The following is a 23,826-nucleotide window of genomic DNA, read 5'->3' as shown; positions in this document are numbered from 1 at the left end:
TGGTCACAATTTCAAGGCAAACTTGAGCAACTGAATGAAGCCTTGTCTCAAAATAAAATAAAAGAAAAAACAAAAAATAAGCAAAAAACCCACATAAGTTTGGTTACCTATGAATGGAGGAAAGTCTCAAGTATATACACTTCAGACTTAATAGTGGTGACTTCTGGGAATTGGAATCTGGGTAAGAAAGAAATTTAGTAGTATGTAAGGATTATATTATCTACTCTACTGATCTCATGTCAGGACTCCACTGCCACTTAAAAAGAGAGTATTTCCATAGTTGAGGGTCAAATATATTCTCATTTTTTACATTCATTGAATGGTTGAAAATCATGCCATATTTTAGTTTGCTTTATATTTATAAGTTACATAGCTTTCTTGTGTAACTTCCCCTCTGTAGTTCTTTTTTTTAAAGTTATTTAAAGAAAGAAACTTGATAAAAAATAAATTTGAGTATATATCTCAAAAGAATAAATTTGAGTATGTATCTAACTTTTTTTTTTTAAATTTTTTTACTATTTATTTTTTAGTTTTCAGCGGACACAACATCTTTGTTTGTATGTGGTGCTGAGGATCGAACCCGGGCCACACGCATGCCAGGCGAGCGCGCTACCGCTTGAGCCATATCCCCAGCCCTGTATCTAACTTTTAAAACATGGTTATATAATGAATATCTTTGAACCACCATTCGTTTTTTTTTTTTTATTTTTTGGAGAGAGAGATTTTTTTTTTTTTTTAATATTTATTTTTTAGTTTTCGGCGGGCACAACATCTTTCTTTGTATGTGGTGCTGAGGATTGAACCCGGGCCGCACGCATGCCAGGCGAGCGCGCTACCGCTTGAGCTACATCCCAAGCCCCCACCATTTGGTTTTAAGGATAGGGTAATGAATAGTTTGCATCTTGTTGCTCTCCTAACACTGCTTATGTAGCATTTTTCCCTCCTGGTGATTCTAAGTTTTCTGGTTTTTGTTATTCAAGAAAAACTAATATACCTTCATTACACTTTTCCAGCCTCTCATTTGTACTCATTTTAAGTAGGAGCCTTGCATGGTCCCTTGTACCTTCTGAACTGTTCTAATTTGTATCAGTTGTTCTTTAGATCAGCTCCCCAATGGTCATCCTTGGATTTCCCTTTCCTATGCTTTCTAGGTTGAATAAAGTAGTTTTTGAACCTCCTCAATGAATTCCTCAGAAAGATGCACATAAAGTGAAATCAGAATTTCTGCATGCCCAAGAAATATTTTTATTTTGTTTTCATACTTTGGCTAGGTATAGAATTCTAGATTCAATATTATTTTCCTTCAGAATTTTAGAAGCCTTGCTCTCGTTTTCTAGCGTGCATCATTGTTAATGAGAAGTTGGAGGACTCTATGATTTTTGCTCATAAGTTACTTCCTCCTTTCATCCCAGTGAGTTTGAAGAACTGTTGTTTAACTTTGGTATTCTGATTTCACAGTGATATGTTTGGAAGTTGTTGAGCCCTTTCATTTTACTTAGTACTTGAATATCAGAAAGAGTATGGAAAAGATTTCTAGAGATAATAAAAGGGCTAATAATAGACAACATGATGTTGTCTTATACAAGACAATTGACTACTAGGCTATTAGATATTTAAAGTACATAACATGTTCAGAAGAAGCTATAATTGTTTTCCTATTACTTTTATTAAAATGATCATACTTCTTACTTTGCTGTTCCTGCTATCTTCCAGCAACAGGATAAGACCTCATCCAACCTACATGAAGCTGCTTCAGACTGTGTGTGCTCAGCTCTTTATGCCATTGAGAATGTGGAAACTAACTTGCCATTAGCAATGCAACTTTTTCAGGGAGTCCTGACATTGGAGACTGCCTATCATATGGCTGTGGCACGTGAAGATTTAGACAAGTGAGTAATTGTTTAAGATTGGAACTCAGATTTTTTTTAAAGTCTGATCTTTTATTTTTTACTTTTGTGGTGCTAGGGATTGAACCTAGGGCCTCACACAGGAGGAGAAATACTCTATATTTAAGCTACATCCCTAGCACATTATGTTACTTTTTATTATTCATCTATTGTTTATGATTCTTAGTGGCTCTGTGTAAATATTAAAGTAGTGCATCCTAAAGATACTTTGATTCTCATGCAAACTTAGAAGTGGCAAGTTAGATGCAGAAGTTGTATAATTACCAATTATGCAAAGTTTTTGCACAAAAGGAAAGGCTGTAAAACTTAGGGAAAAAACTTTAAAATATCAAGTGTAATTTTTAAAAATGTTTTAGTAATTGAGAATTTCACTTATTAGTTCCTTGCTTATCTGTGGAGAAGTAGACAATCTAAGTAAAGGTATCTACAATAGAGATTGTGATACAGCATAGCAAAGAATCACTATGTGTCTCAAGCTGAGGACTATGAGAGTGTGTGTGTGTGTGTGTGTGTGTGTAAACAATAACCAGATTTCTGACTTGTGACTCTCATTCTTTTTTCTTGTACAGAGTTCTGAATTACTGCCGTATTTTCACTGAACTATGTGAAACTTTTCTTGAAAAAATTGTTTGTACTCCAGGCCAAGGTCTTGGAGACCTTCGAACTCTGGAATTGCTTCTTATTTGTGCAGGGCATCCTCAGTATGAGGTAATGTCTTTAATATGCTAAGACCATCATCTCCAAGTTGTGTATTGCATGTTGTTTATATTCCATGGCCTCCTCCCTCACCTTGTTTTCTTGAGAAATTATATTCTTATTTTCAATTAATGTGATATGGGGGTTCCCTCTGTATTGAAATTTTTCAAAAATTGCTTTTGAGTTTCTACTTTATATCCTTTTCCATTTTCTTACCTGGTTTGCTGGATTGTCTGTTGTAGATCCCTCAAAAAACCTATTAGAAAAGCTTATTGCCTTCTCACTGAGTCCCCTTTTCAGCTGTGTTGCTTCTCTAGAGCTTTACAGTTTAAAACTACATTGTTCATCAGCTTTCCATTACTGTAACAAAATACTTGAATAATCAACTTTTTAAAAGAGGAAAGGTTTATTTTAGCTCACAGTTTCAGATGTTTTAGTCCATGTTTTGTTGGCCCTATTGCTTTGGGGCTTGTGGCCCGGCAGTAGTAAATCATGGCTGTAAGTGCATGGCCAACGAATCCCAGCTGTGTGCAAAAGAGGAAGAGGAGGGCTAGGGTCTCTACCTCTCGGGGCATGTCCTCAGTTACCCAACTTCTTTCATTGGACCCTTCCTCCTAAAGGTTCCACCACCTCCCAGTAATGTTATGGAATGGATGGAGACCAAACTTTCATCACATAAATCTTTGGGAGACCTTCAAGATCAAACTATAACATATACTGTATCCTAACTGAATCTCCACAAATCTTCACATGTCAGATTTTTCTCCACATGAGGGATGTGAATGAGAAAGGGATTGAAAAGGCTATCTTTAAGACATTTGCCTTGCCCTTTGGTGAGGATGGGGTGATAACTAGAATCAAATCCAGGAACATGATGCCACTGAGCTATAGCCCAACCCTTTTTATTTTATTTTGAAACTGAGTCTTGCTGAGTTGTCCTGCCCTAGTCTCCTGAATGGCTAGGATTATAGATGTGTGCCACTGCACCTGGCAATACCCCGCTCTCTTAAATTTCGAGGTTAAAATATTTTTCTTCATTTACCTCCTCTTTATAGTATAAGAAATGTGAAAAAAGTGCTTCCAAGTTGGATATTGTTTTGAGTGTCTCTATCTTGGATTCTTGATGGGAAAAAAATGGTAGGGCTGCCTCTTAATTGTGATTACTCGTAGGCAAAGCACGTTTGTGAATCTCCATCCTTTTTCTTTTATTACATAAGAGAAGTTTATTTGTTTTGTATAATTTCATGAGGACAGCTAGATTTGAATGAAACCCAAATCATTCTGGGGAGAAGTATAGCACCTCACATATGACAGGAGGCTGACTCAGTTATGTTCAAGGAATTACATGGTTTGACGGTAAGAAATGTTCTAATCTCAAAAATATATTGAAGTGATTTTATAGTTTGGGAAAAATACTTTTAAAAGGACTTCATCTCAGTATCTATTTCTCTAAATTCATAATCCAATATAACTTTAGAAGCAGTTATCCCATGAGTAAATAGGAAAATGTAATCTAGTCATGCTAAATGTAGGTGGACATATTTGAGGTCTAGAGAAAAGGGGGACTCATTAACTGGTCCTCATATTAGGTAAATCTTTCTTATGTGGCCTTAGAAATAATAAAACTGACTGAATCTATTTCTTTCCCATTCAAATAAATAATCTCTTCTCTTGTAATCTGACAGGTAGTAGAAATTTCCTTTAACTTTTGGTACCGACTAGGGGAGCATTTGTACAAAACTAACGATGAAGTTATTCATGGCATCTTCAAAGCTTACATTCAGAGGCTGCTTCATGCCTTAGCTCGACACTGCCAGTTAGAACCGGACCATGTAAGTTTCCTTCTCTACTTCTTCATTTAATTTTCTCCTCTTTTCAGTGCTAATTTGGAAAGAAACTGAAAAGATAGAGAATAGAGCTGATAGAATCTTTTGATTTTTGTCAGTTTAGGTTACAGTGACAAAGTCAATAGCAGTATTAATAAAGACAAATTAGGCTTATGTTCACAAATATTGCTCTTGCTGAGACAGTAATTCTTTTCCAAGGATTTATCTTTAAAAAATCCTTCAGAAGAAACACTTTTATGTACAAAATATTATCTGTAAAAGTAGAAAATGACAAATCATGAATAACAGTATAAGAAGAGTGACATAACTCATAGCAAATTGATGGAACATTGTAAAATAATGACTACTGAAAAAGTATGGTATGCTAAGAAAAAAAAATCAGAATGAGGAGCTTTATACTGTTTTTTTAATAGTGTAAAATGTGTGCTTAGATTAACATAAAAGGGAAATATTTGTGAAGGTATTGGAAATTTCATGACTTCTCCCCACATACATACTTTTATTTATATTATTTATACTGACCTCATAATTTAAGAGAAAATATAGAAATAATATATTAGCATATAAGAAAACATACTAGAAATATTACCAAATAGTTCGTTGGAAAACTCTTGAACCTTTTTTCTTAGTCTCTCCCAAATTTTGCCTCATTTATTTCATTTGTTTGGTTGATCATTTTAATCTAGGACCTGGAGTAAATTTAATTGATTACCATTAAATTAGACATGATATTTTTTCTTTCTTTTTTTGGGGGGGGCAGGGGTGGTTTGCTAGGGATTGAACCTAGGGCCTTATACATGATAGGCGAATGCTCTTGTCACTGACCTACATCCCCAATCTGAATTGTATCTCCATAGAACTTTACTGATGACCTTGTTTTATGATGCTCAGATTTTTTTTTTTAAACCAAGGAATCTTATCTTTACATTTTACTTGGAAGACTGATATGTAAATAAAAAGCAGGGCTTCTATGGTTTGAATGGTCTTTCTATTTGATCATCTTCCCTTTGCTAGTTCAGTGGCACCATTTCCCTTGCAGATATTTTCTTCTAATTGTAACTATACAGTGCTTTATAATGTTATCCATTATTTCATCTGAGACAGCCATCATTTCTTCATCATGAGACCAACAATTCTTAATAGAACTAAGGAATTTTTTCAGGTTTTCATGGCCCAAGATTCTTATACCATGCCCTTAACCATCTCAAAATTATAAATTAATTGGTAACCCTTTTTTACTTATAGAAGTTTGTTTAGATAGGAAGCATTTAAAGTCTAAAATTCTATTTTCTTTGGAAGTTATTATGATAATGGTTGATTTTTGGGAGATTTTGAACACTGAAGCTGTAGTGACTTGTTCAGTGCTTAAGCGCTGACCTTCCCTAGGAGTAGGCTTATAACTCTTTAAATTTATCACTTCTTCCTAGTCACTTCTGATCACCCCCACCCCTACTCACGTTCTTTTTAAAGCAAAACAAAGTGTGTCTTGGGAATACAAAACACACATATACACATAAATGGAAGAATTTCTTCAAATAAGGGTAAGGGATAAGTTATGTTGTCTTACCTTCCCTAACAATTTGGAGACTCTCTAATGTAAAGTACCCTTGTGATTTAGGCAACTTTGGTTCACTGGCACTTGACTGCTTAATGACTTTTTCTTCTCTATTGATTTTATAGACATCATTGAAAGCCTCAGTGAGTTTAAAATAAATGCTGCCTGATTTGAAATTTCAGGAGGGGGTTCCTGAGGAAACTGATGACTTTGGAGAGTTTCGGATGCGGGTATCAGACCTGGTGAAAGATTTGATTTTCTTGATTGGGTCTATGGAGTGTTTTGCTCAGGTAAGCCTGTTTGGAAATTCTTGAGTCAATTTTACTGATCACCTTAATTGTTTCCACTTCTGTGTCTTCTGTTAATGTTCCATCATATTTCTTCAAGCTTAATGGCTAAATGGAATAGTAGTTATACAGGTGCCTAGCACATTGCCTGGCATATTTAAGCTATGTTTATTTAGTATCTAACAAGGCAACTGCAGTCTGTGGATAATTCAGTTATGGAGAACTCTGTTACTCTGGCTAATAAGAGCTATTCCACTTGTGCAGCTAGAATGGAAGATCACAGATAAGCATTAAAGCTTCCAGGATACATATACGGAATTTGGACTATGTACCAACTCCTGGCAACTCTTTTAGTTATTTGGCATTTCCTTTGTCCACACTTAAGGTTAGATTTCCTGTGCAGCTTCATCCCAGAGGATGACTATAGTAGAGTAGAAGATTCATAGTCCTGTGGTTTTCCTGACAGTGAGTAACATTTTATCTCATAAGGTTACAATCATCATCATTCCACATCACTTAACATTAGCATAATTTCAGGTGGTTTTCATATTTCTGGTTCATACTCTAATGATCTCTGAAGTACTGGTTTGGATCCTTTGCTATATATCAATACCAAACTAACTTAAAGGAATTTTGCAGTCACTTTGTATGTATTTGACCATAATCTGATCTAGGAAGTGTTAATAAACTTATAACTATTTTCATTACAAAGCATGGTTTTTGATTCAACTATGAAGGGTTAGAGATTTCTTAGGAAGTTTAGTGAGATCCCTAGACTCTAGGCAGAAGACTTGCGTACAGATTTTAGCTCTTTCCTCACTGGCTCTGGTTAATTTATATTAATTAATCATGTTGCCAGGATGTGCTCTGTGGAATAACAGTCTATGAGATGTTTTCTTATGTTTGAGGGAGGAGGAAAGGAGTTAAATTAAGTAAAATTGGGAAATGATCTGGAATAGTATATATATATTTTTGGGGGGGGTACTGGGGGATGAACACGGGGGTGGGGGTGCTTTACCACTGAGCCATATCCCTAGCCTTTGTATTTTTTGAGATAAGCCCTTGCTATGTTGCTGAGGGCAGCCTTGAATCCCTACCTTAGCCTGGGATTACAGGTGTATGCTAATATAGTATATTAAAGCCTCTGTAAGGTCAGACAAGAGAGTTGTTTAATTTTGTCTTTCCTGGTAGTATCTGTTATTTGATCATAGAAGTCTTACTTAGGTTAATGTCTAGTCACATTCCATAGGTGACTATTACCTGGAAAATTCTGGACCAGAACATCTCTGATTGCTTCTTAAAAATATTCTTCTTGGATATAGTATTGCAATAGATCCTTCTAAATAGGTGCTTTTACAGGAGTTTAGCCTCTATTATTAGTGTTGGTGCAAATAGTTAAAATAGTAGAAAGGTACAGCCAATATACATGCAGAAGATTTATATTGTATCTCCATTTTGAGTGTGTATGTATTTATCAATTATCAAGACCAAAAAAAGACACTAATATAATATGTTTTGTTTTTCCCATTATACTCATTTTCTGAAGTCTTGATAAATTCTTGTAGGGGGTATAAATGGGTGTATTTCAAATATTAAAATAACAGTTTTAATTAGTGAGGATGTGAAAAATAAAAATATTCTTGCCTGGCTGTGAGAGATAATTAGATTTAGAAACAAGGAGCTGGATTTCTTTTAACTAACAATGTTTTTTGTTTTGGTATTCTGTTTTCCTCTTAATGGATCCACAATCCACCTCTTCTTCTCTAGTTATATTCTACTCTGAAAGAAGGCAACCCACCCTGGGAGGTGACAGAAGCGGTTCTCTTTATCATGGCTGCTATAGCAAAGAGTGTTGATCCGTGAGTGTCTAATAAATCTTTTGCTGGGAATTCTAAATATCAAGAGGAAGGAAAATTACACATTTTTTTCTCCTATTTGGTATATGTTTGGAAACTCTTAGAACTTTTTACCTTCTATAGTGTTTTCTAGTGTTCTGACTAGTCCAGGATGGCCTGCATTTCTGTTGCCATGTTTTAATCACACTTTCTAGAGGTAAAATTATTTTACTTTTGATGCTAGGAATAGAATGCTGATTTATTTTTCCAATCATGGCACCCTTCTAAAAGTAGGTATAGATCAATAATTCATTAGACTATTAAATTGTTGGTTCTTGCTTAAAAGCAATTGAATAGGTATTAATTTGGGTCTTCTGCTTTTTTGATCTTGTGCATATTATCTTTACAAATATTTAATTATATTGTATTCCTTTTTTCTGTCTTAGAGAATCATTTGTGAATATCAGAGAGTCAAGGCATAGGCACCATTTCATCTAAAAGAACAGCAATATCTTAAGGGCAGTTGTTATTTTTATTATTGCCATTGAAAACTTTTAAGTTATTTCAGATTTGATTTTAAATTGCTTAGCATAGGAAATCTGCTTAAGACATGAAACTGTAAAGACAATTTACTTTGTACCATGAATTTATACATTGGTGTTAATATCTGTCATATTACTTTGTATTTTGATCAGATACCTGCACTCAAACTCTTTATTCAGGGCCTTGATGGGAAGATAGTTAAGGCAGGTATTTATTAAAAGCACAGTACTTCTTTCTGAGTTGCCTTTCAGGACTTAGTCACTGATATCTTACATTGTTTCTATATAATAAATACTCATAGAGATAGAGTGGGTTTATTTTTCTCTATTAAGAAGTTCTAGTTCATAATTATGTATTATACTGTTTGCTTTTCAATCTAATCTGGTTTGGTGTTGTTTTAGAACATTCTGAAGGTTTTAAAGTCATTACTGTTCTTGCTTGAAAAAGATGTATAGGTAATCTTCAGTAATTGACTTAGTGTCCCCTAGGGAAAAATAAGGTGTAAACGAGAGAAGATTTTTTTCTATTGTTTACTTGCTTGTCAAGCCAACTGAATAATTATAATTTTTTAATCCATTTAAAAGGCTTAATGGACCTTATTGTCAGTAGGGGGTGCACTTGGTCTAATCCAGAATACTTCTTATATTTTAAACATCTTAATTTCTGGATTAAGTCCTGCCACTTTCACTCTGTTTTAAAAAAAACCTTAGCCAGTAATATTGGACTGGGGATGGAGATGAATTCATGTCACTATAGAAAATACCTAACTTTAATTTTCCCATGTGTTTCATATTGGAGCACCTTAACCTATTGCTGTAGCTTGTTTTTGTGTTCTTTTATTTTAGTTAGTGAACTGGTCTACCCATACTCTTGTGTTCTTAAAGTTTCCGGTATTCAGCCATAAGAAATCTTTTAAAGAATAGCAAGTAATAGAAAGTGGTCTGTGAGAGTTATTCATTTAGCCATTCAGCAATATTTGTTGGGTGCCTACTATGTGCCAGGCACTGTTCCAGGCTTAGTTTCCCCTAGGGAAAAATAAGGTGCTACAGATATAGAAATAAATGAAATAGATTCTTTAAAAGAAGACTTTAATCCCCAGTGAATGTCTGCCTTTCCCACTGGAAGAGCCTCTCTTTGATAGCATCATGAGGCCTTAAACACTTTCCTCACATTGAAAAGATGAAAGTACTTCTCCTGAAACAATGTTATCTTTCATCTTTTGTGAGGATTTAAGAAACATTCTTACCCAGTATTAAAACACCTTTATTTGAATGGTTATTTCTTTAGAAAGAAGCCCTGTAGCAGTACAGTGTTTCACTGTAGCCTGTTATTTGGCCAGAACATAATCTCTATAGTCAGTAACTGAGTGCTTGCTTTTTATATTCAGGGAGAACAATCCAACATTGGTGGAGGTCCTAGAAGGAGTTGTTCGTCTCCCAGAGACTGTCCATACAGCCGTGCGGTACACCAGCATTGAGTTGGTTGGAGAAATGAGTGAAGTGGTTGATCGAAATCCTCAGTTCCTTGGTATGTGTAAGCTCTCCCATGTCCTGCTGCTTCTTATTTTCTTTTCCTTGCTTACTTTTATTCTTTTCTTGCTTTCTTTTTTACTGATAAGTAGAATGTTTGTAGACAGAATAAATATAAGTTGCATACATGACACAACATTTGTAATCAAAGGACCTTTGAAAAATTAGATCTCTAGACAAGGAAAAGGAATGGTACTTTGCTTAAGGTCTGGTTTTGCTAGTCTTTGGCAAAACGTATGAGTTAATCTGTCTGTAGTTCTAACCTAGAAACACTCATAGACTAAAGGAGAGGGGTTCTCTGTGTTAAGTACATGCTCCATTTAAAAACTTGAGAATTATCATTCAAAACAAAATAAATACAAGTGAAAATGAATAGCAGTGAGAAATATAACTTGTCTACACTTGTTGACTTGAAAAAATAAGTAAAACTCATATAAAATAATGTTAGAATTGAAGGTCAAATTAGAAACCATGTATCCTAATCCCTTCATTTTGTAGATAAGAACTCTTAAAACCCAAAGTAAGTAATTAATCCAGTGTAATATGTATTAAGGCCCTGACATTAAAAGGGATACATTCTGAGGGGAAAAGATGAGTAGAAATACTGGGGGGTATACTTTAATGATAAAGTATACCCAAGGCCCTGAGTTCAATCCCCACATATATACACAAAGAAATTCATTTTTACATATTAACTTTCTTTAACTTTCTTGGAACACTAGCATTTGGCAAAATTAAGACATTTTTTTGTTTTAATATTTATTTAGTTAGTTGTAGTTGGACATAATACCTTTATATTATTTATTTGTTTTTATGTAGTGCTGAGGATCGAACCCAGGGCCTTGTATGTGCTAAGCGAATGCTCTACCGCTGAGCCACAGCCCCAGACCCAGTTTTTTGTTTTTGTTTTTTTAGTTTACTTTTTTTAAATTTTTTTTAGTTGTAGTTGGATGCAATACGTTTATTTTAATGTGGTGCTGAGGATAGAGCCAATGGCCTTGCACATGCTAGGCGACTGGTCTATCTGCTGAGCTGCAACCCCAGTCCCCCAAGACATAGATTTTTTTAAAAAAATATTTTTTTTTAGTTGTAGTTGGACATAGTATCTTTATTTATTTTAATGTGGTGCTGAGGATCAAACTCAGTGCCTCAAACTTGCAAGGCCGGTGCTCTACCAATGATCTATAGCCCCAACCCAAGACATAGTTTTAATTAAACAGTTTTTAATGAATTTATCTAGAAGTGCTAAAGATTCTTCCACATAAATTTATAGCTTTTTATAACTAGAAAGATACAAATATAACTAGAAAGATACAAATATAAAAATGTCAGCTTTAGACAACTATCATTGTCCTTATTAGTGTAGGCTGTTTTACTAAATGATTCATCTCTTGGTATAATGGTAATCCTCTGAGCTTTACATTCTTCCTTTCATTAACATATTTTAATAACTAAATGACCATATATACTGTGGAATTAGTGGTTTTCAAACTGTACTTCAGGAATCCAGACAGTTAGAAGGAATAGTTGACTAACATAAGGGAAGAAATGGAAGATGAAATAGATAAGGCTCAGGGCCTCCTAACACTGTGTCTGTCAGATCAGCTCTGTTTTTATGCTTTTTAATTTATATATTTATTATTGATTGATTATTTGGTGCTGGGGATTGAACCCAGGGGCATTTAACCACTGAGCCACATCCCAAGCCCTTTTTAGTTTATTTTGAGACAGGGTCTCACTAAATTGCTTAGGGCTTCAGTAAGTTGCTGAAGCTGATGTTGAACTTGCATTTCTCCTGCCTCAGCCTCTCAAGTCTCTGGGATTACAGGCATACGCCACCATGCTCAGCTTTATGCTTTTTCTATTGGGGATTCTTTATATACTTTGTTGTTTAAAAAATATTCTTTTACTTTAAAAATTTGTAAACCTCTGCTTTAGCTAGAAGTTTTCCTTGAGTTTCAGATTTATAATCTCTGCTTTACTTTCCAGACCCTGTGTTGGGCTATTTGATGAAAGGCCTGTGTGAAAAGCCTCTGGCTTCTGCTGCAGCCAAAGCCATTCATAATATTTGCTCTGTCTGTCGAGATCACATGGCTCAGCACTTTAATGGACTCCTGGAGATTGCTCGTTCTCTTGACTCCTTCATGTTTTCTCCGGAAGCTGCAGTGGGCTTGCTAAAAGGTATTTATTTAATAATGCTAACCAGTAACTATTTCCTCTGAGCTTCTATTTGGGGTTGTTTTATATACATCATAAAATTGTTTTTCAGTTGTAATAAACTTAATGATAGTGAAGGTAGCTTTTCCATTCAGGGGAGGGTGTACATGCATTGTTTTCTTAAGATATTTTAAGGTCGGGGCCAGGGCTATAGCTCAATTGGTAGAGTGCTTGCCCTGCATGCATGAGACCCTGGGTTCAATCCCCAGCACCACTACCAAAAAAAGATATTTTAAAGTCTACAAAATTAAATCATGCTGTTGGCAAGTATGTAAAGCACAGGTATAGATTTTGGGTGGAGGCAGCACATTTGAACTAAATACAGTTACTTTTTACATTAGACTTACTAAGGAAGTAGTGCTATAAAAATGAATTAAGTAGATATTGAAAGTTGGTGTGCATGGATCAGTGCCATATGTTGAAGCCAAGGGTTCTTGTCTCGTATTAGTCTCGATCATTACTGATCAGCTTACACTGTGTGTCTGCCTACCAAACACAGTGGTTAGGGGCTTAGGCTAATAGAACCAGAGTTATTAAGATTAGGGAAAGCAGGGTGCAGTGGCTCATGCCTATAATTCCAGAGACTTGGGAGACCAAGGCAGGAGGATTGTAAATTCAAGGCCAGTCTCATCAACTTAGAGAAACCCTTAACCACTTAGTAATACCCTGCCTCAAAATAAAAATAAAAAGGACTGGAGATAGCTGGGCATGGTGGCACAAACTTGGGAGGCTGAGGCAGGAGGATCCATAGTTCAAAGCCAGCCTCAGGAACTTAGTGAAGCCCTAAATAACTTAGACCCTGTCTCAAAATAAAATTGACTGAAGATGTGGTTCATTGGTTAAGTACCACTGGGTTCAACCCCCAGTACCAAAAAAAAAAAAAAGAAAAGAAAAGAAAAGAAAAAAACAGATTTAGGGAAAAATATAGTGGAGTGTAGTAGCACATAACTTGGGAGGCTGAGACAAGAGAATTGCAAAGCCAGCATGAGAAACTTAGTGAGACCCTGTCTCAAAAGCAGGGCTGGGGTTGTGGCTCAGCAGTAGAGCGCTGGCGTAGCATGTATGAGGCCCTGAGTTCGAACTTCAGCACCACATGTAAATAAATAAATAAATAAATGCATTGTGTCCAACTACAACTAAAAAAAACAATAATAATTAAAAATAAATAAATAAATAAAAAGGGGCTGGAGTTGTGGCTCAGTGGTAGAGTGTTCGCCTAACACATGTGAGGCACTGGGTTCCATCCTCAGCACCACATAAAACTAAGTAAATAAAATAAAGGTATTGTGTCTATCTACAGCTAAAAATATATATATTTAAAAAAATTAAAAGGGTTGGGCATTTAAAGTACCTTGGGTTCAATACCCAATTAAAAAAAATAGAGTAGACTTTAAACAGGATGGTTATTTATAAACATTTGAAAGATTACTTTATAAAAAAAGTGGATCCTGTTTATTTTTGAGGAATTATCAACCGCATATAGGGAAATATATACTGGCTCCTAGAAAGAAAACAATTTCTAGTCTTTCTTTCTGAAGACAGATTGGAGTGTTCTATCAGGTAGTAAAATCATTATAGCTGGTAGAGAGGGTTGGAATATTTTAAATAAAGGGTCGGATAATACAAACTGTACAGTGTCTGAGTTTCTGTGGGCATCAAACAGCCTTTGCAAGGCTTTAGAAGACCTTATGCATGAACTAATTCTCTTATTTCTGTGACCAGGTTCCTTACCAGTTAATATGACTGCACTTTTCCCATAGATTTTATTTTCATACCATAGGTTTTGCCTTCATGGGTGTAGATAATAAGGCATTGATTAAATCAGTCAGCTGTTCTTTCTTATTATTTTCTAGTGAAATTTAACTATGATACTAAAGTAATATCTAACTTGTAGTAGATTATGGCTTCCAGTTACAATATCTTCTAGATATAGAAGAGTTTTTATTTACATTCTCTTCTGTAGAAATGAATTAAAAATGAAAATTAAAAGATAGGCATGGTGATACACATCTATAATTCAAGCAACTCAGGAGACTGAGGCAGAATGATCACAATTTTAAGGCCAGTTTCAGCAATTCAGCAAGACTCTGTCTAAAAAATTAAAAAGGCTGGGGATGTAGCTCAGTGGTAAAGTGTATTTAAGTTACACCTCCCCCAACCACTTCCCTCCCCTCTAGTTTTAAAGAAATGTCTAACCTATCTATGGCTCATAGACTGCTGGGAAAAAAAAATCACTCAGTTTTTAAATTCAGATTTTAAGGATTACTGTTATATTGAATGATAATTAAAGAAATGAATAAGAATCAGAGGGTTTTTGACTTTGCAGGGACTCTGGCTGATATGTGTTTCTTTGGATTTGGCTGATATGTGTTTCTTTGGATTTGGGGAAAATATTTCAGTGGTTGGTGGGGATAGAAAAGGTATTTGAACCAGAGGAAGACTGACTGAAAGAACCAATCCTTCTTCCGGCCCCACTGAATCTAAACATGGTTTCTTGTGGATTTGTGGATTGTTTGTTTTGTTTTGTTTTTTATTTTATTGAGCTCAAAGGTAGCATTTATTTTGGGGGAAAATGCTGATAAGATAAAGGTAGCTTGATTATTAATTTTCTATTCAAATCACTTTCACACATAAAAAAAAACTGAGGCTCAGAGATAATGTTTCACAAAGCTCACAGAATGTGTTATGGTAGAATGCAAATGAAATCTTTGACTTCAGCGCATCCTTCCTAAAAGTATTGTGTCAGTGTTTCTCAAACTTCTCTGATTGTATTTGCCTGAAGTACTTAGAAAAAATTAAGTCTCCTCTTGACCCACTAAATCACAATCTCTGTGAAGGATGAGAAATATTACATTAATAGTGTATAGAAATAGTTTTGGCATTTGCTTTTTAAAGGAGATTGTGAAGGATGAGAAATATTACATTAATAGTGTATAGAAATAGTTTTGGCATTTGCTTTTTAAAGGAGATTTTTAAAGTCTTTGAATAATTGGAAGGGAAGGCATATTTACACCATCTTTAAACCAGTTAGCGCTACAGAGAATATTATTAGTAACAACTTTGGTTATAAAACTCAACGTGATAGTCAGCCTGTGGTCTTTTAAGCCAAATAAAGAAAAAAAAAATCATAGATAACAAAATATTGCTTCTTAAAAACAGTGCTGAGTTTTTTAAAATAATGAAACCAGTCAGCTTTTTCTGTTAGTCTGTATGGTGTAGACTGATTAATTGAATTAATTCAATTATTTTCATTTGCATCTTCCTTTGTTTTTCAGGGACAGCTCTTGTCCTTGCCAGATTACCGTTGGATAAGATTACTGAATGTCTTAGTGAACTATGTTCTGTTCAGGTTATGGCATTGAAAAAGGTGAGTCCAATTAAACAAGGGAAGAAACAAATATAAGATATTAATATGTTAGAAAATAAGACAAAATTACTTACTTGTCTTTCATCTGCCTAGAAAAGCCAAAAGAATAAACTGAAAATTTATTAAAATTAGTAAGTATCAAAGTAGCTACATATAAGAAAAAAAGTACTAGTGCATTCCTTTACAACAGGGATATATTCTGAGAAGTGCCCCTGGGTAGTAGACTGTTCTCTATTTTTGTGTACGATAGAGTGTACTTAATACAGACCTAGATTGTTTAGGTCAATCACTTGACTTGGCCTCTTGGATACTGTCAAGAGATGCAGTGAACATGAGATAGAGACTGCTTCTGGTATATCCATGGCATGCTATTTTAAGTAAAAAAAAATTTAATAACTAAAAGAGTACCCTTTTTTCTTCTTTCTTTTTTTTAATTTGGCTATACTGGAGAGTGAATACAGGGGCATTCTACCACTGAGTTATCTCCCCAGCCATTTTTTATTTTCAGACAGGGTCTTGTTAAATTGCCAAAGCTGGCCTTGAACTTGAGACCCTTCTGGCTCAGCCTTCTAAGTCACTAGGGGTTATAGGCATGTGCAACAGTGCCCATCTAGAAGTAGTACACTTTAAAATAATGATAAAAAAGTATAGTATAGTAAATACATAAACCAGCAGTGATCATTGTTATCAAGTTTTATGTATTGTACTCAATTGTATGTGCTATATTTTTTGAAGGGGAAGGAGTGGTAATAGGGATTGAACCCAGGGACACTGTACCTCTAAGCTACATCACAGCCCTTTTTATTTACTGAAACAAGGTCTCTCTAAGTTGCCTAGGCTAGCCTCAAACTTGTGCTCCTCTTACCTCTGCTCCTCAGTAGCTGGGATTACAAGCATGTGCCACCATGCCCAACTGTGCGATGCTTTTCTACCATTAGCACAATAGGTTTGTTTATACCAGCATCACCACAAAAACCACATCAGTAACGTCTTGCACTCTGATGTTAGGACAGTTACAAAGTTACTAGACAAAAAAGATATTTTCAGTCCTTTTACAATCTTATGGTAACACCATTGTATAAATAAATGGTTCATCATTAACCAAACATTGGTTATATAGCACCTGCTATGCAAGTACTCTACCTTTGAGCTACATTCTTGGCTCTCTTATATTTTAAAGATGTCTATTAATGTACATTTTTAGCACAATAACTGTAGACATATGGTAGGGTTTTTATAACTTGATATAATGATTCTAGAATTCATCTCTAATAATACACTGGTAGAAATTTATCTAAGAAATTTTCAGGGACTAGGCATGTTGCTTGTTAGAGCAAGGCCTAGCAAGTGTGAGGTCCTGGGTTTGATCCTCAGTACTAAAAAAGAAAGAAAGAAAATGATTTAGGAAAGAAGAATGATTGGCAACTTGCTTGGAGTATATTATAAAGCTATAATTTGAAAGCTTTATAGCATAAAGCTAAATATAAATACATTATCTTACATATATTTAATTATAATATAACAACATATTCAGTCTACATTATAATATATAATGTGAATAATATCTTAATCTGTGGGGGGGAAAATAAAATTTCTGCTCCTAAGTATATGAGCGTAAAATATAATATACAGGCTTAAGATACAGGGTGATGAAGGAAAATTTTTGACAATTTAAATTAAGTTTACAGCATTTGAGTAATTTTAAGACGCTGTTATAAGGAGATAAGCAGAAATTGAGACAGAATTGATGTTTAAGGATTTGTGGTGTTTGCTATGGATTTGTACTTGTGACCACTGGATAATGTCTCTCTGTCTCTTCAGCTGTTGTCTCAGGAGCCCAGCAATGGCATATCCTCAGATCCCACTGTGTTCTTAGATCGCCTGGCAGTGATATTTAGGTAAGAAGGGAGACTCTGGATTTCTTACTTGGGTTAAAATTTCAGATGAATCCATTATATATGATGAAATAAGCAAACTTTTTTCCTTATATTTTGAAGTACTTTCATAATGCTCTCTTTCAGGAGACTAAGCCTGTTACTGAAGTTTTGGTACAAAGTCAAATTTTGAGAATTAATTCTTGGATTATCTCTGTCAAAAGACCCTTTAAAAACATAATTGAACGCTGGGCATGGTGGCGTACGCTTATAATCCCAGCAGCTTGGGAGGCTAAGGCAGGAGGATCACCAGTTCAAAGCCAGCCACAGCAAAAAGCAAAGCACTAAGCAACTCAGACCCTGTCTGTAAATAAAATACAAAGTAGGACTGGGGGGATGTGACTGATTGGTCAAGTGCCGCTGAGTTCAATCCCCAGAACCCTCCTTCTCCCAAAATATATATAATTGAACTAGTTCTGGTGGAACACCTAATCCCAGCTATTTAGAAGGCTGAGATAGGAGGGTTGTAGCCTTAGCAGCTTAGTAAGACTGTCTCAAAAAATAAAAAGGACTGGAAATAAAAGTCAGTGGTTAAGTGCCCTGGGTTCAATCTCTAGTACTAGGGGTGGGGATGAGGTGGGGAGGAAAACATGGGCGCGCGCGCACACACACACATTATATATAATAATTATGTGTGATAGTATTATATAGTATATAATAATTATAAATAACTTATGTGTAGTTTTAATTTGTATATAACTATGCAAATTATATAATTTATATGTATAATTATATATAAATATGATTCTGTTTTAAAGTTGTAGTTGGACACAATACCTTTGTTTCATTTATTTTTTATGTGGTGCTGAGGATCGAACCCAGGGCCTTGCATGTGCTAAGCAAGCACTCTACCACTGAGCCACAACCCCCAGCCCCTAAATATGATTCTTTCAGTGAAAGAATACATTTTCAGGGATTCTTAAATTTTACCATGTGTCAGAATCACCTTGAAAGTTTATCAAAACAAAAATGTTAGTTCCCGGGCTGGGGATGTGGCTCAAGCGGTAGCGCGCTCGCCTGGCATGCGTGCGGCCCGGGTTCGATCCTCAGCACCACATACCAACAAAGATGTTGTGTCCGCCGAGAACTAAAAAATAAATATTAAAAATTCTCTCTCTCTCTCTCCTCTCTCACTCTCTCTTTAAAAAAAAAAAAAAAATGTTAGTTCCCATCCTTCAAGTGTCTTGATTCATTGGATCTTGGTAGTAACCCCAAATTTGTAAATCTAATAAATTCCCAGGTGATGCTGCTTGCTATTCTAAAGACCACACTTTCAGAATCATTGCTATATGGTATATGGCCCAAATAATAATAATAAAACCATCTTCAATAATCAGATGAAATTAATCCTCCTGTGAAGAGGAGCTCAATAATTAAAAAGGCATTTGAATAACATTCAGAGCTCGATCTTGACTAAATTACACAATTTATAAACTCATGGGCCCCATGGGTATATACGTCAGAGTAGTATTCACTTAGAAAACCTCTGTGGAGGGCTAGGGGTATAGCTCAGTTGGAGAGTGCTTGCCTTGTGTGCATAAGGCCCTGAGTTCAATCCCTAGCACCTCAAAAAAAAAAAAAGAAAAAGAAAGGAAGAAAAGAAAATGTATGTGGGATAAGTTAAAATAAAGGTATTGTTTTTGCTTCTTAGCTATTGTCAACAAATATCTTTCTATTTTGGTGCAGAGTTTTCCTTATGTAATTAGGAAAGCCCTATTGCATGCCATTCTTGAGAACCTATTGATAATATTATTTTACATTAAATGAAAGAAAATTTGTGATAGATGTAAATGCTTGAATTAAAGAAAATCAGATTTTTATTATGTTGTGTTTGAGTTTTTAAAATCGAAGAATAGGGCTGAGGATGGAGCTCAGTGGTAGAGTACTCACCTAGGAGGTACAAGACCTTGGGTTCAATCCCCCAAGTATTGCAAAAAGAAAAATATTTAAAATTTTAAAGAGTAGTATGGAGTTAGTAATCCTGCAGTTTTTTTCTCCCTTGTTTTTCTTCAAATTAGTGGACTCCAGAAATAGAAGAGTTGGATTTAACTTACGGGTGGATCTGTATTGTTTATCATTGGGTTCAGAATAGAATTACAAGAAACATTTCTGATAGACAACAAGGCCTAAAGATTTTTGTCTTTTAATGCTAGCAGCACTCAGTTTTTCGTGGTAGATTCAAACAGCTTGTGTATATTTTTATTATTAATTTAGAAGAAACTACATATTTGTGTTTACAAAAGGGACGGGATATGGAAAAGGTAGAAGTAATGCCCCATATCCCTAGTAACCAGAGTTAGAATAGAATTTGAACATTATAGTGGAAGTGGCATAGTGGTGGTAAAAAATGATAATATGGGGCTGGGGTTGTGGCTCAGGCTTAGTGGTAGAGCACTCGTCTAGAACATGCGAAGCCCTGGGTTCGATCCTCAGCACCACATATAAATAAATAAATAAAGGTATTGTGTCCAACTACAACTAAAAATAAAAAAAATTTAAAAAATGATAATATGGTTTAAAGTGTGCTTTTTTGGTGTAAAAGGAATAGAGGGAAAGGTGTTGATATAAGTAAATGAGTGTATTATCTGGTTTTCTTCATTTGAAAGAAAGATATACTAAGTAAGCAAACAGGGAAAAGGCTCTGGGTCCTCAGCAAAATTATTCTCCTTTAACAATTTTTCTTTTCTCAGACATACCAATCCCATTGTGGAAAATGGACAGACTCATCCATGCCAAAAAGTCATACAGGAAGTAAGTATTAATGGATGCCTATGGAATCAAGGCTTTCTTGTGTTCCTTTCAAAGGTTTCTTCTGTTCTTTCTAGGCTTTGGGTAACTGGGTTAATAAGGTATTCTCTTCTAAATTCATAAGGATATTAAATTTGTTTGTAGGGTTCCAATTTCAGTGAAATGAGGAACAGAGTCATCCAAATACTTTTTTTTTTAATTGTGGTGCTAGGGATTGAATCCAGGGCCTTGTACATGTAAGACAAGAACTCTACCAACTGAGCTGTATCCTAAGCCCCACCCAGATACTTTTAATTTTAGATTGGATAACAAAGCCAGCTGTGGGGAAATAACACTGAAAGGCCAAAGAAGAAATAGAAAGAGATTTAACTGTGTGTGATTCCTAGAATTTCTAGGAGGACTGGTAAATCTTAGCATAATGTTTTTGACAAAGCTAGTGGCTTCAGTTTCCCTGTTGAAAACATATTTCCCTTATACTTTTGTTCACTGAGGAAAATGTGAAAATCAGGAGTCATAGTTGTGAGGAGTGAGCTTCAGACTCGAGGGGGATTGTATAAATCTTAAATATCCTTAATTGTTTATCAAATTATGCTGTTTCCTTAACACCAGTCTTCTGTTCAAGGTCTTCTGCCTTCCTAAAACTACTTAAACATCTCTTCCTCTGTAACCCATTCTTTTCATTCTCATGCAAGAAGGTTGAAGAAGGTTGTAATTTAGGAAATTGAAATCTGCATTTTAGTAAAGTTAGACATGTTGTTGGGCTGGGGGTGTAGCTCAATGAAGAACATTTGCCTAGCATGTACAAGGGCCTCAGTTCAATCAATCCCCACCACCACACACACACCAAAGGAAAAAAACAAAACAAAACATATTCTTTAAAGAATCACTATTAGCTGTGGTGGCATATGCCTATAATCCTAGTGATTGGTAAGGCTAAGACAGGCGGATTACAAGTTCAAAGGCAGCCTTAGCAACTCGGCAAGACTCTGTCTCTAAATAAAATATAGGTGTGGCTCAATGGTTAAAGTGCCCCTGGGTTCAATTCCCAGTCCCCCCCCCCCAAAAAAAAAAAGTCTAGAATCACTTTATTTCTCTTCAGAAGCAATTGAGGGACTGGGAGTATAACTTACTGGTAGAACACTTGACTAGCATATATGAAGTGTTAGGTTCGATCCTCAGTACTGCCAAAAAAGAAAAAAATTAGCTGGGTGCAGTGGCACACACCTTGTAATCTAGAGACTTGGGAGGCTCAGGCAGGAGGATTACAAATTTGAGCCCATTCTGAGCAATTTAGTGAGATCATGTCTCAAAATATGAAAAGAGCTGGGGATATAGCTTGATGGTAGAGGACTTACCTGGCATGTGGTAGGCTCTGATTTCAATTCCCAGTAATAGGAAAAAAAAGAAAAAGAAAAGATCAAGTTTTACTGATGGGTAATGGGTTGAACCTATGCACATATGTGTGTGCATACACTGGCCAAAATCAGGTCATGTATATTTTTATAAAAAGTTTTATCCAGATCATTTAAAAGCCAAATCAGATAGTACCATCGTAGAAGCACTATTTGAGCTTTTAGATTGATTATTTTCTTTCTTGTGTTCTTTTGACTCAGATATGGCCAGTTTTATCCGAGACTCTAAATAAACACCGGGCTGATAATCGGATTGTAGAGCGTTGTTGCAGGTGCCTTCGCTTTGCTGTTCGCTGTGTAGGCAAAGGTTCTGCAGCCCTGCTGCAACCACTAGTCACACAGGTAAGTTCTCCACAAAAGCAGAATGTTAAATGCACAGAATTTGAAATAAGACCCTTTAGATCAAAAGTTTTACTGCCACAATGCTCTCAATTTATTAAGTGCAAAATGAAAAATATTTGAAAGAAATAAGTGCCTGTGGTAGATATGTTGTCTATAAGGAAAACAACTTATAATCTCTTGTATAATTGTAGTCTGACTACATTCCAGTGTGAAATTTTGTGAAGAGAATGAGTCATGCTCAGCCCTTATATACCAAAGCTAAGCACTTACAGATTAATTTCCTTGGGGAAAAACTGTAGCAAGTCAAACTTTGCTATTTCTTGGCCCAAAGATATTTTATAGACCACAGTTTGTTGTTCACATATATCTCTTATTTGTTAAAAATGAATTTTATTTATTTTTATCCTTAAAGTCAATATGATAGCAAGACTTTCTGTATGAAGTACTCACTTCTAGAACTACAATATATGAGATGCCTCAGCTTACATCACTAAGTAATTTGTATTTATGTTAACCTCAAAGCAGGGCCATAAACTTTGCCAGTGTACCACATTTTAAGTATTATCTATTGACTTTGTGTGTGTGTGTGTGTGTGTGTGTGTGTGTGTGTGTGTGTGTATGTATATACGCGCGCGCGCTACATGGGTAAGTTAGAAGACTGAACAGCCTGTTAAGGCCTATACTTTTTACTGTGTGGCCCTTCAAAATAAAAGTTGACCAACCCCTGATTTCAGTCATTCATTAGTAGTGCATATAGTTTTGAGTCTGTAACACTGAATAGATTCATAGCTCTTATCTTATGCTTGCTCATTCCATGGCATATGCTAATAGAAGAATTACTAAATCCTTCAGCCCCCACCAAGCTCATAGTTGAATTTATATACTAAGATCAAATGGCATTTTAAATGGGTGAATGTGTCTCGAGTAAAAAATCCTGAACAAATATTTTAAATGTACATATTGTACTAAGGTTTTATTTTATTTTTTTTTTAGTTGTAGATGGACACAATGCCTTTATTTTGTTTATTTTTATGTGGTACTGAGGATCGAACCCAGGCCTCACACCAGAGGCATTTCCTAGGCAAATGCTCTCTACAACTGAGCCACAACCCCCTGTACTAAGATTTTATTTTGTTGAAATTGAGATATCTTGATTGGAAATAGTTTTTTACTTAAAAAAAGTAAAATAAATGAGTTTAAGATCAACTCAAAATCTTAAACAGTTTTTGCATCTTAAGCATGTAGCTCAGTGGTAAAGTGCCCCTGGATTCAGTCCCCAAAATAAAAATAAAGAGTTCTTTCACTGTCTTATCCAAGATAAGGACATTTGATATTTTTGTTGCTATTGTGGTTTTATATATGGTCTTAAAAAAAATAAGACTTGTCGATATTGCAAATAAAATTTGAGCACATACTGTTATAGTTTTACAAATATTACGTGAGTGCCCTCATGGCTTCCAGTTTGAAATATTGGACAATTCTCTTACAACATTGTTTTAGCAAAATAAAAGATCAAAGGCTTGAAAGAATTCTTAAATAGAGAACTTGAAAATTATGGAGAAATTGGGGCCTGGGTTTACTATATTGCCTTAAAGAGACCAATCTGT

General features: G+C 35.2%; 1 protein-coding gene across 3 annotated transcripts in view; it reads left to right on the top strand.

Annotated features, from left to right (window-relative positions):
* Positions 1-23,826, top strand: part of Tnpo3 (transportin 3) — a 95,128-nt gene that overhangs the window by 50,347 nt on the left and 20,955 nt on the right. For all 3 annotated transcript variants that reach the window (XR_013435334.1, XM_005331120.5, XM_005331122.4), the window contains 11 exons: positions 1,714-1,889; positions 2,477-2,615; positions 4,289-4,435; positions 6,188-6,295; positions 8,060-8,151; positions 10,058-10,197; positions 12,189-12,380; positions 15,692-15,783; positions 17,605-17,681; positions 20,408-20,468; positions 22,079-22,219. Coding sequence is in view for 2 of the 3 variants with exons in the window: in XM_005331120.5 (XP_005331177.1) it covers positions 1,714-1,889; positions 2,477-2,615; positions 4,289-4,435; positions 6,188-6,295; positions 8,060-8,151; positions 10,058-10,197; positions 12,189-12,380; positions 15,692-15,783; positions 17,605-17,681; positions 20,408-20,468; positions 22,079-22,219 (1,365 nt within the window). In the remaining variant the exon portion in view is untranslated. The remainder of the gene's footprint in view (positions 1-1,713; positions 1,890-2,476; positions 2,616-4,288; positions 4,436-6,187; positions 6,296-8,059; positions 8,152-10,057; positions 10,198-12,188; positions 12,381-15,691; positions 15,784-17,604; positions 17,682-20,407; positions 20,469-22,078; positions 22,220-23,826) is intronic.

The sequence above is a fragment of the Ictidomys tridecemlineatus genome, chromosome 2, assembly GCF_052094955.1.
Source record: "Ictidomys tridecemlineatus isolate mIctTri1 chromosome 2, mIctTri1.hap1, whole genome shotgun sequence".
NCBI lineage: Eukaryota > Metazoa > Chordata > Mammalia > Rodentia > Sciuridae > Ictidomys > Ictidomys tridecemlineatus.
Note: the sequence above shows the minus strand (reverse complement) of the source record. Positions and strands in the feature narration are given on the sequence as shown.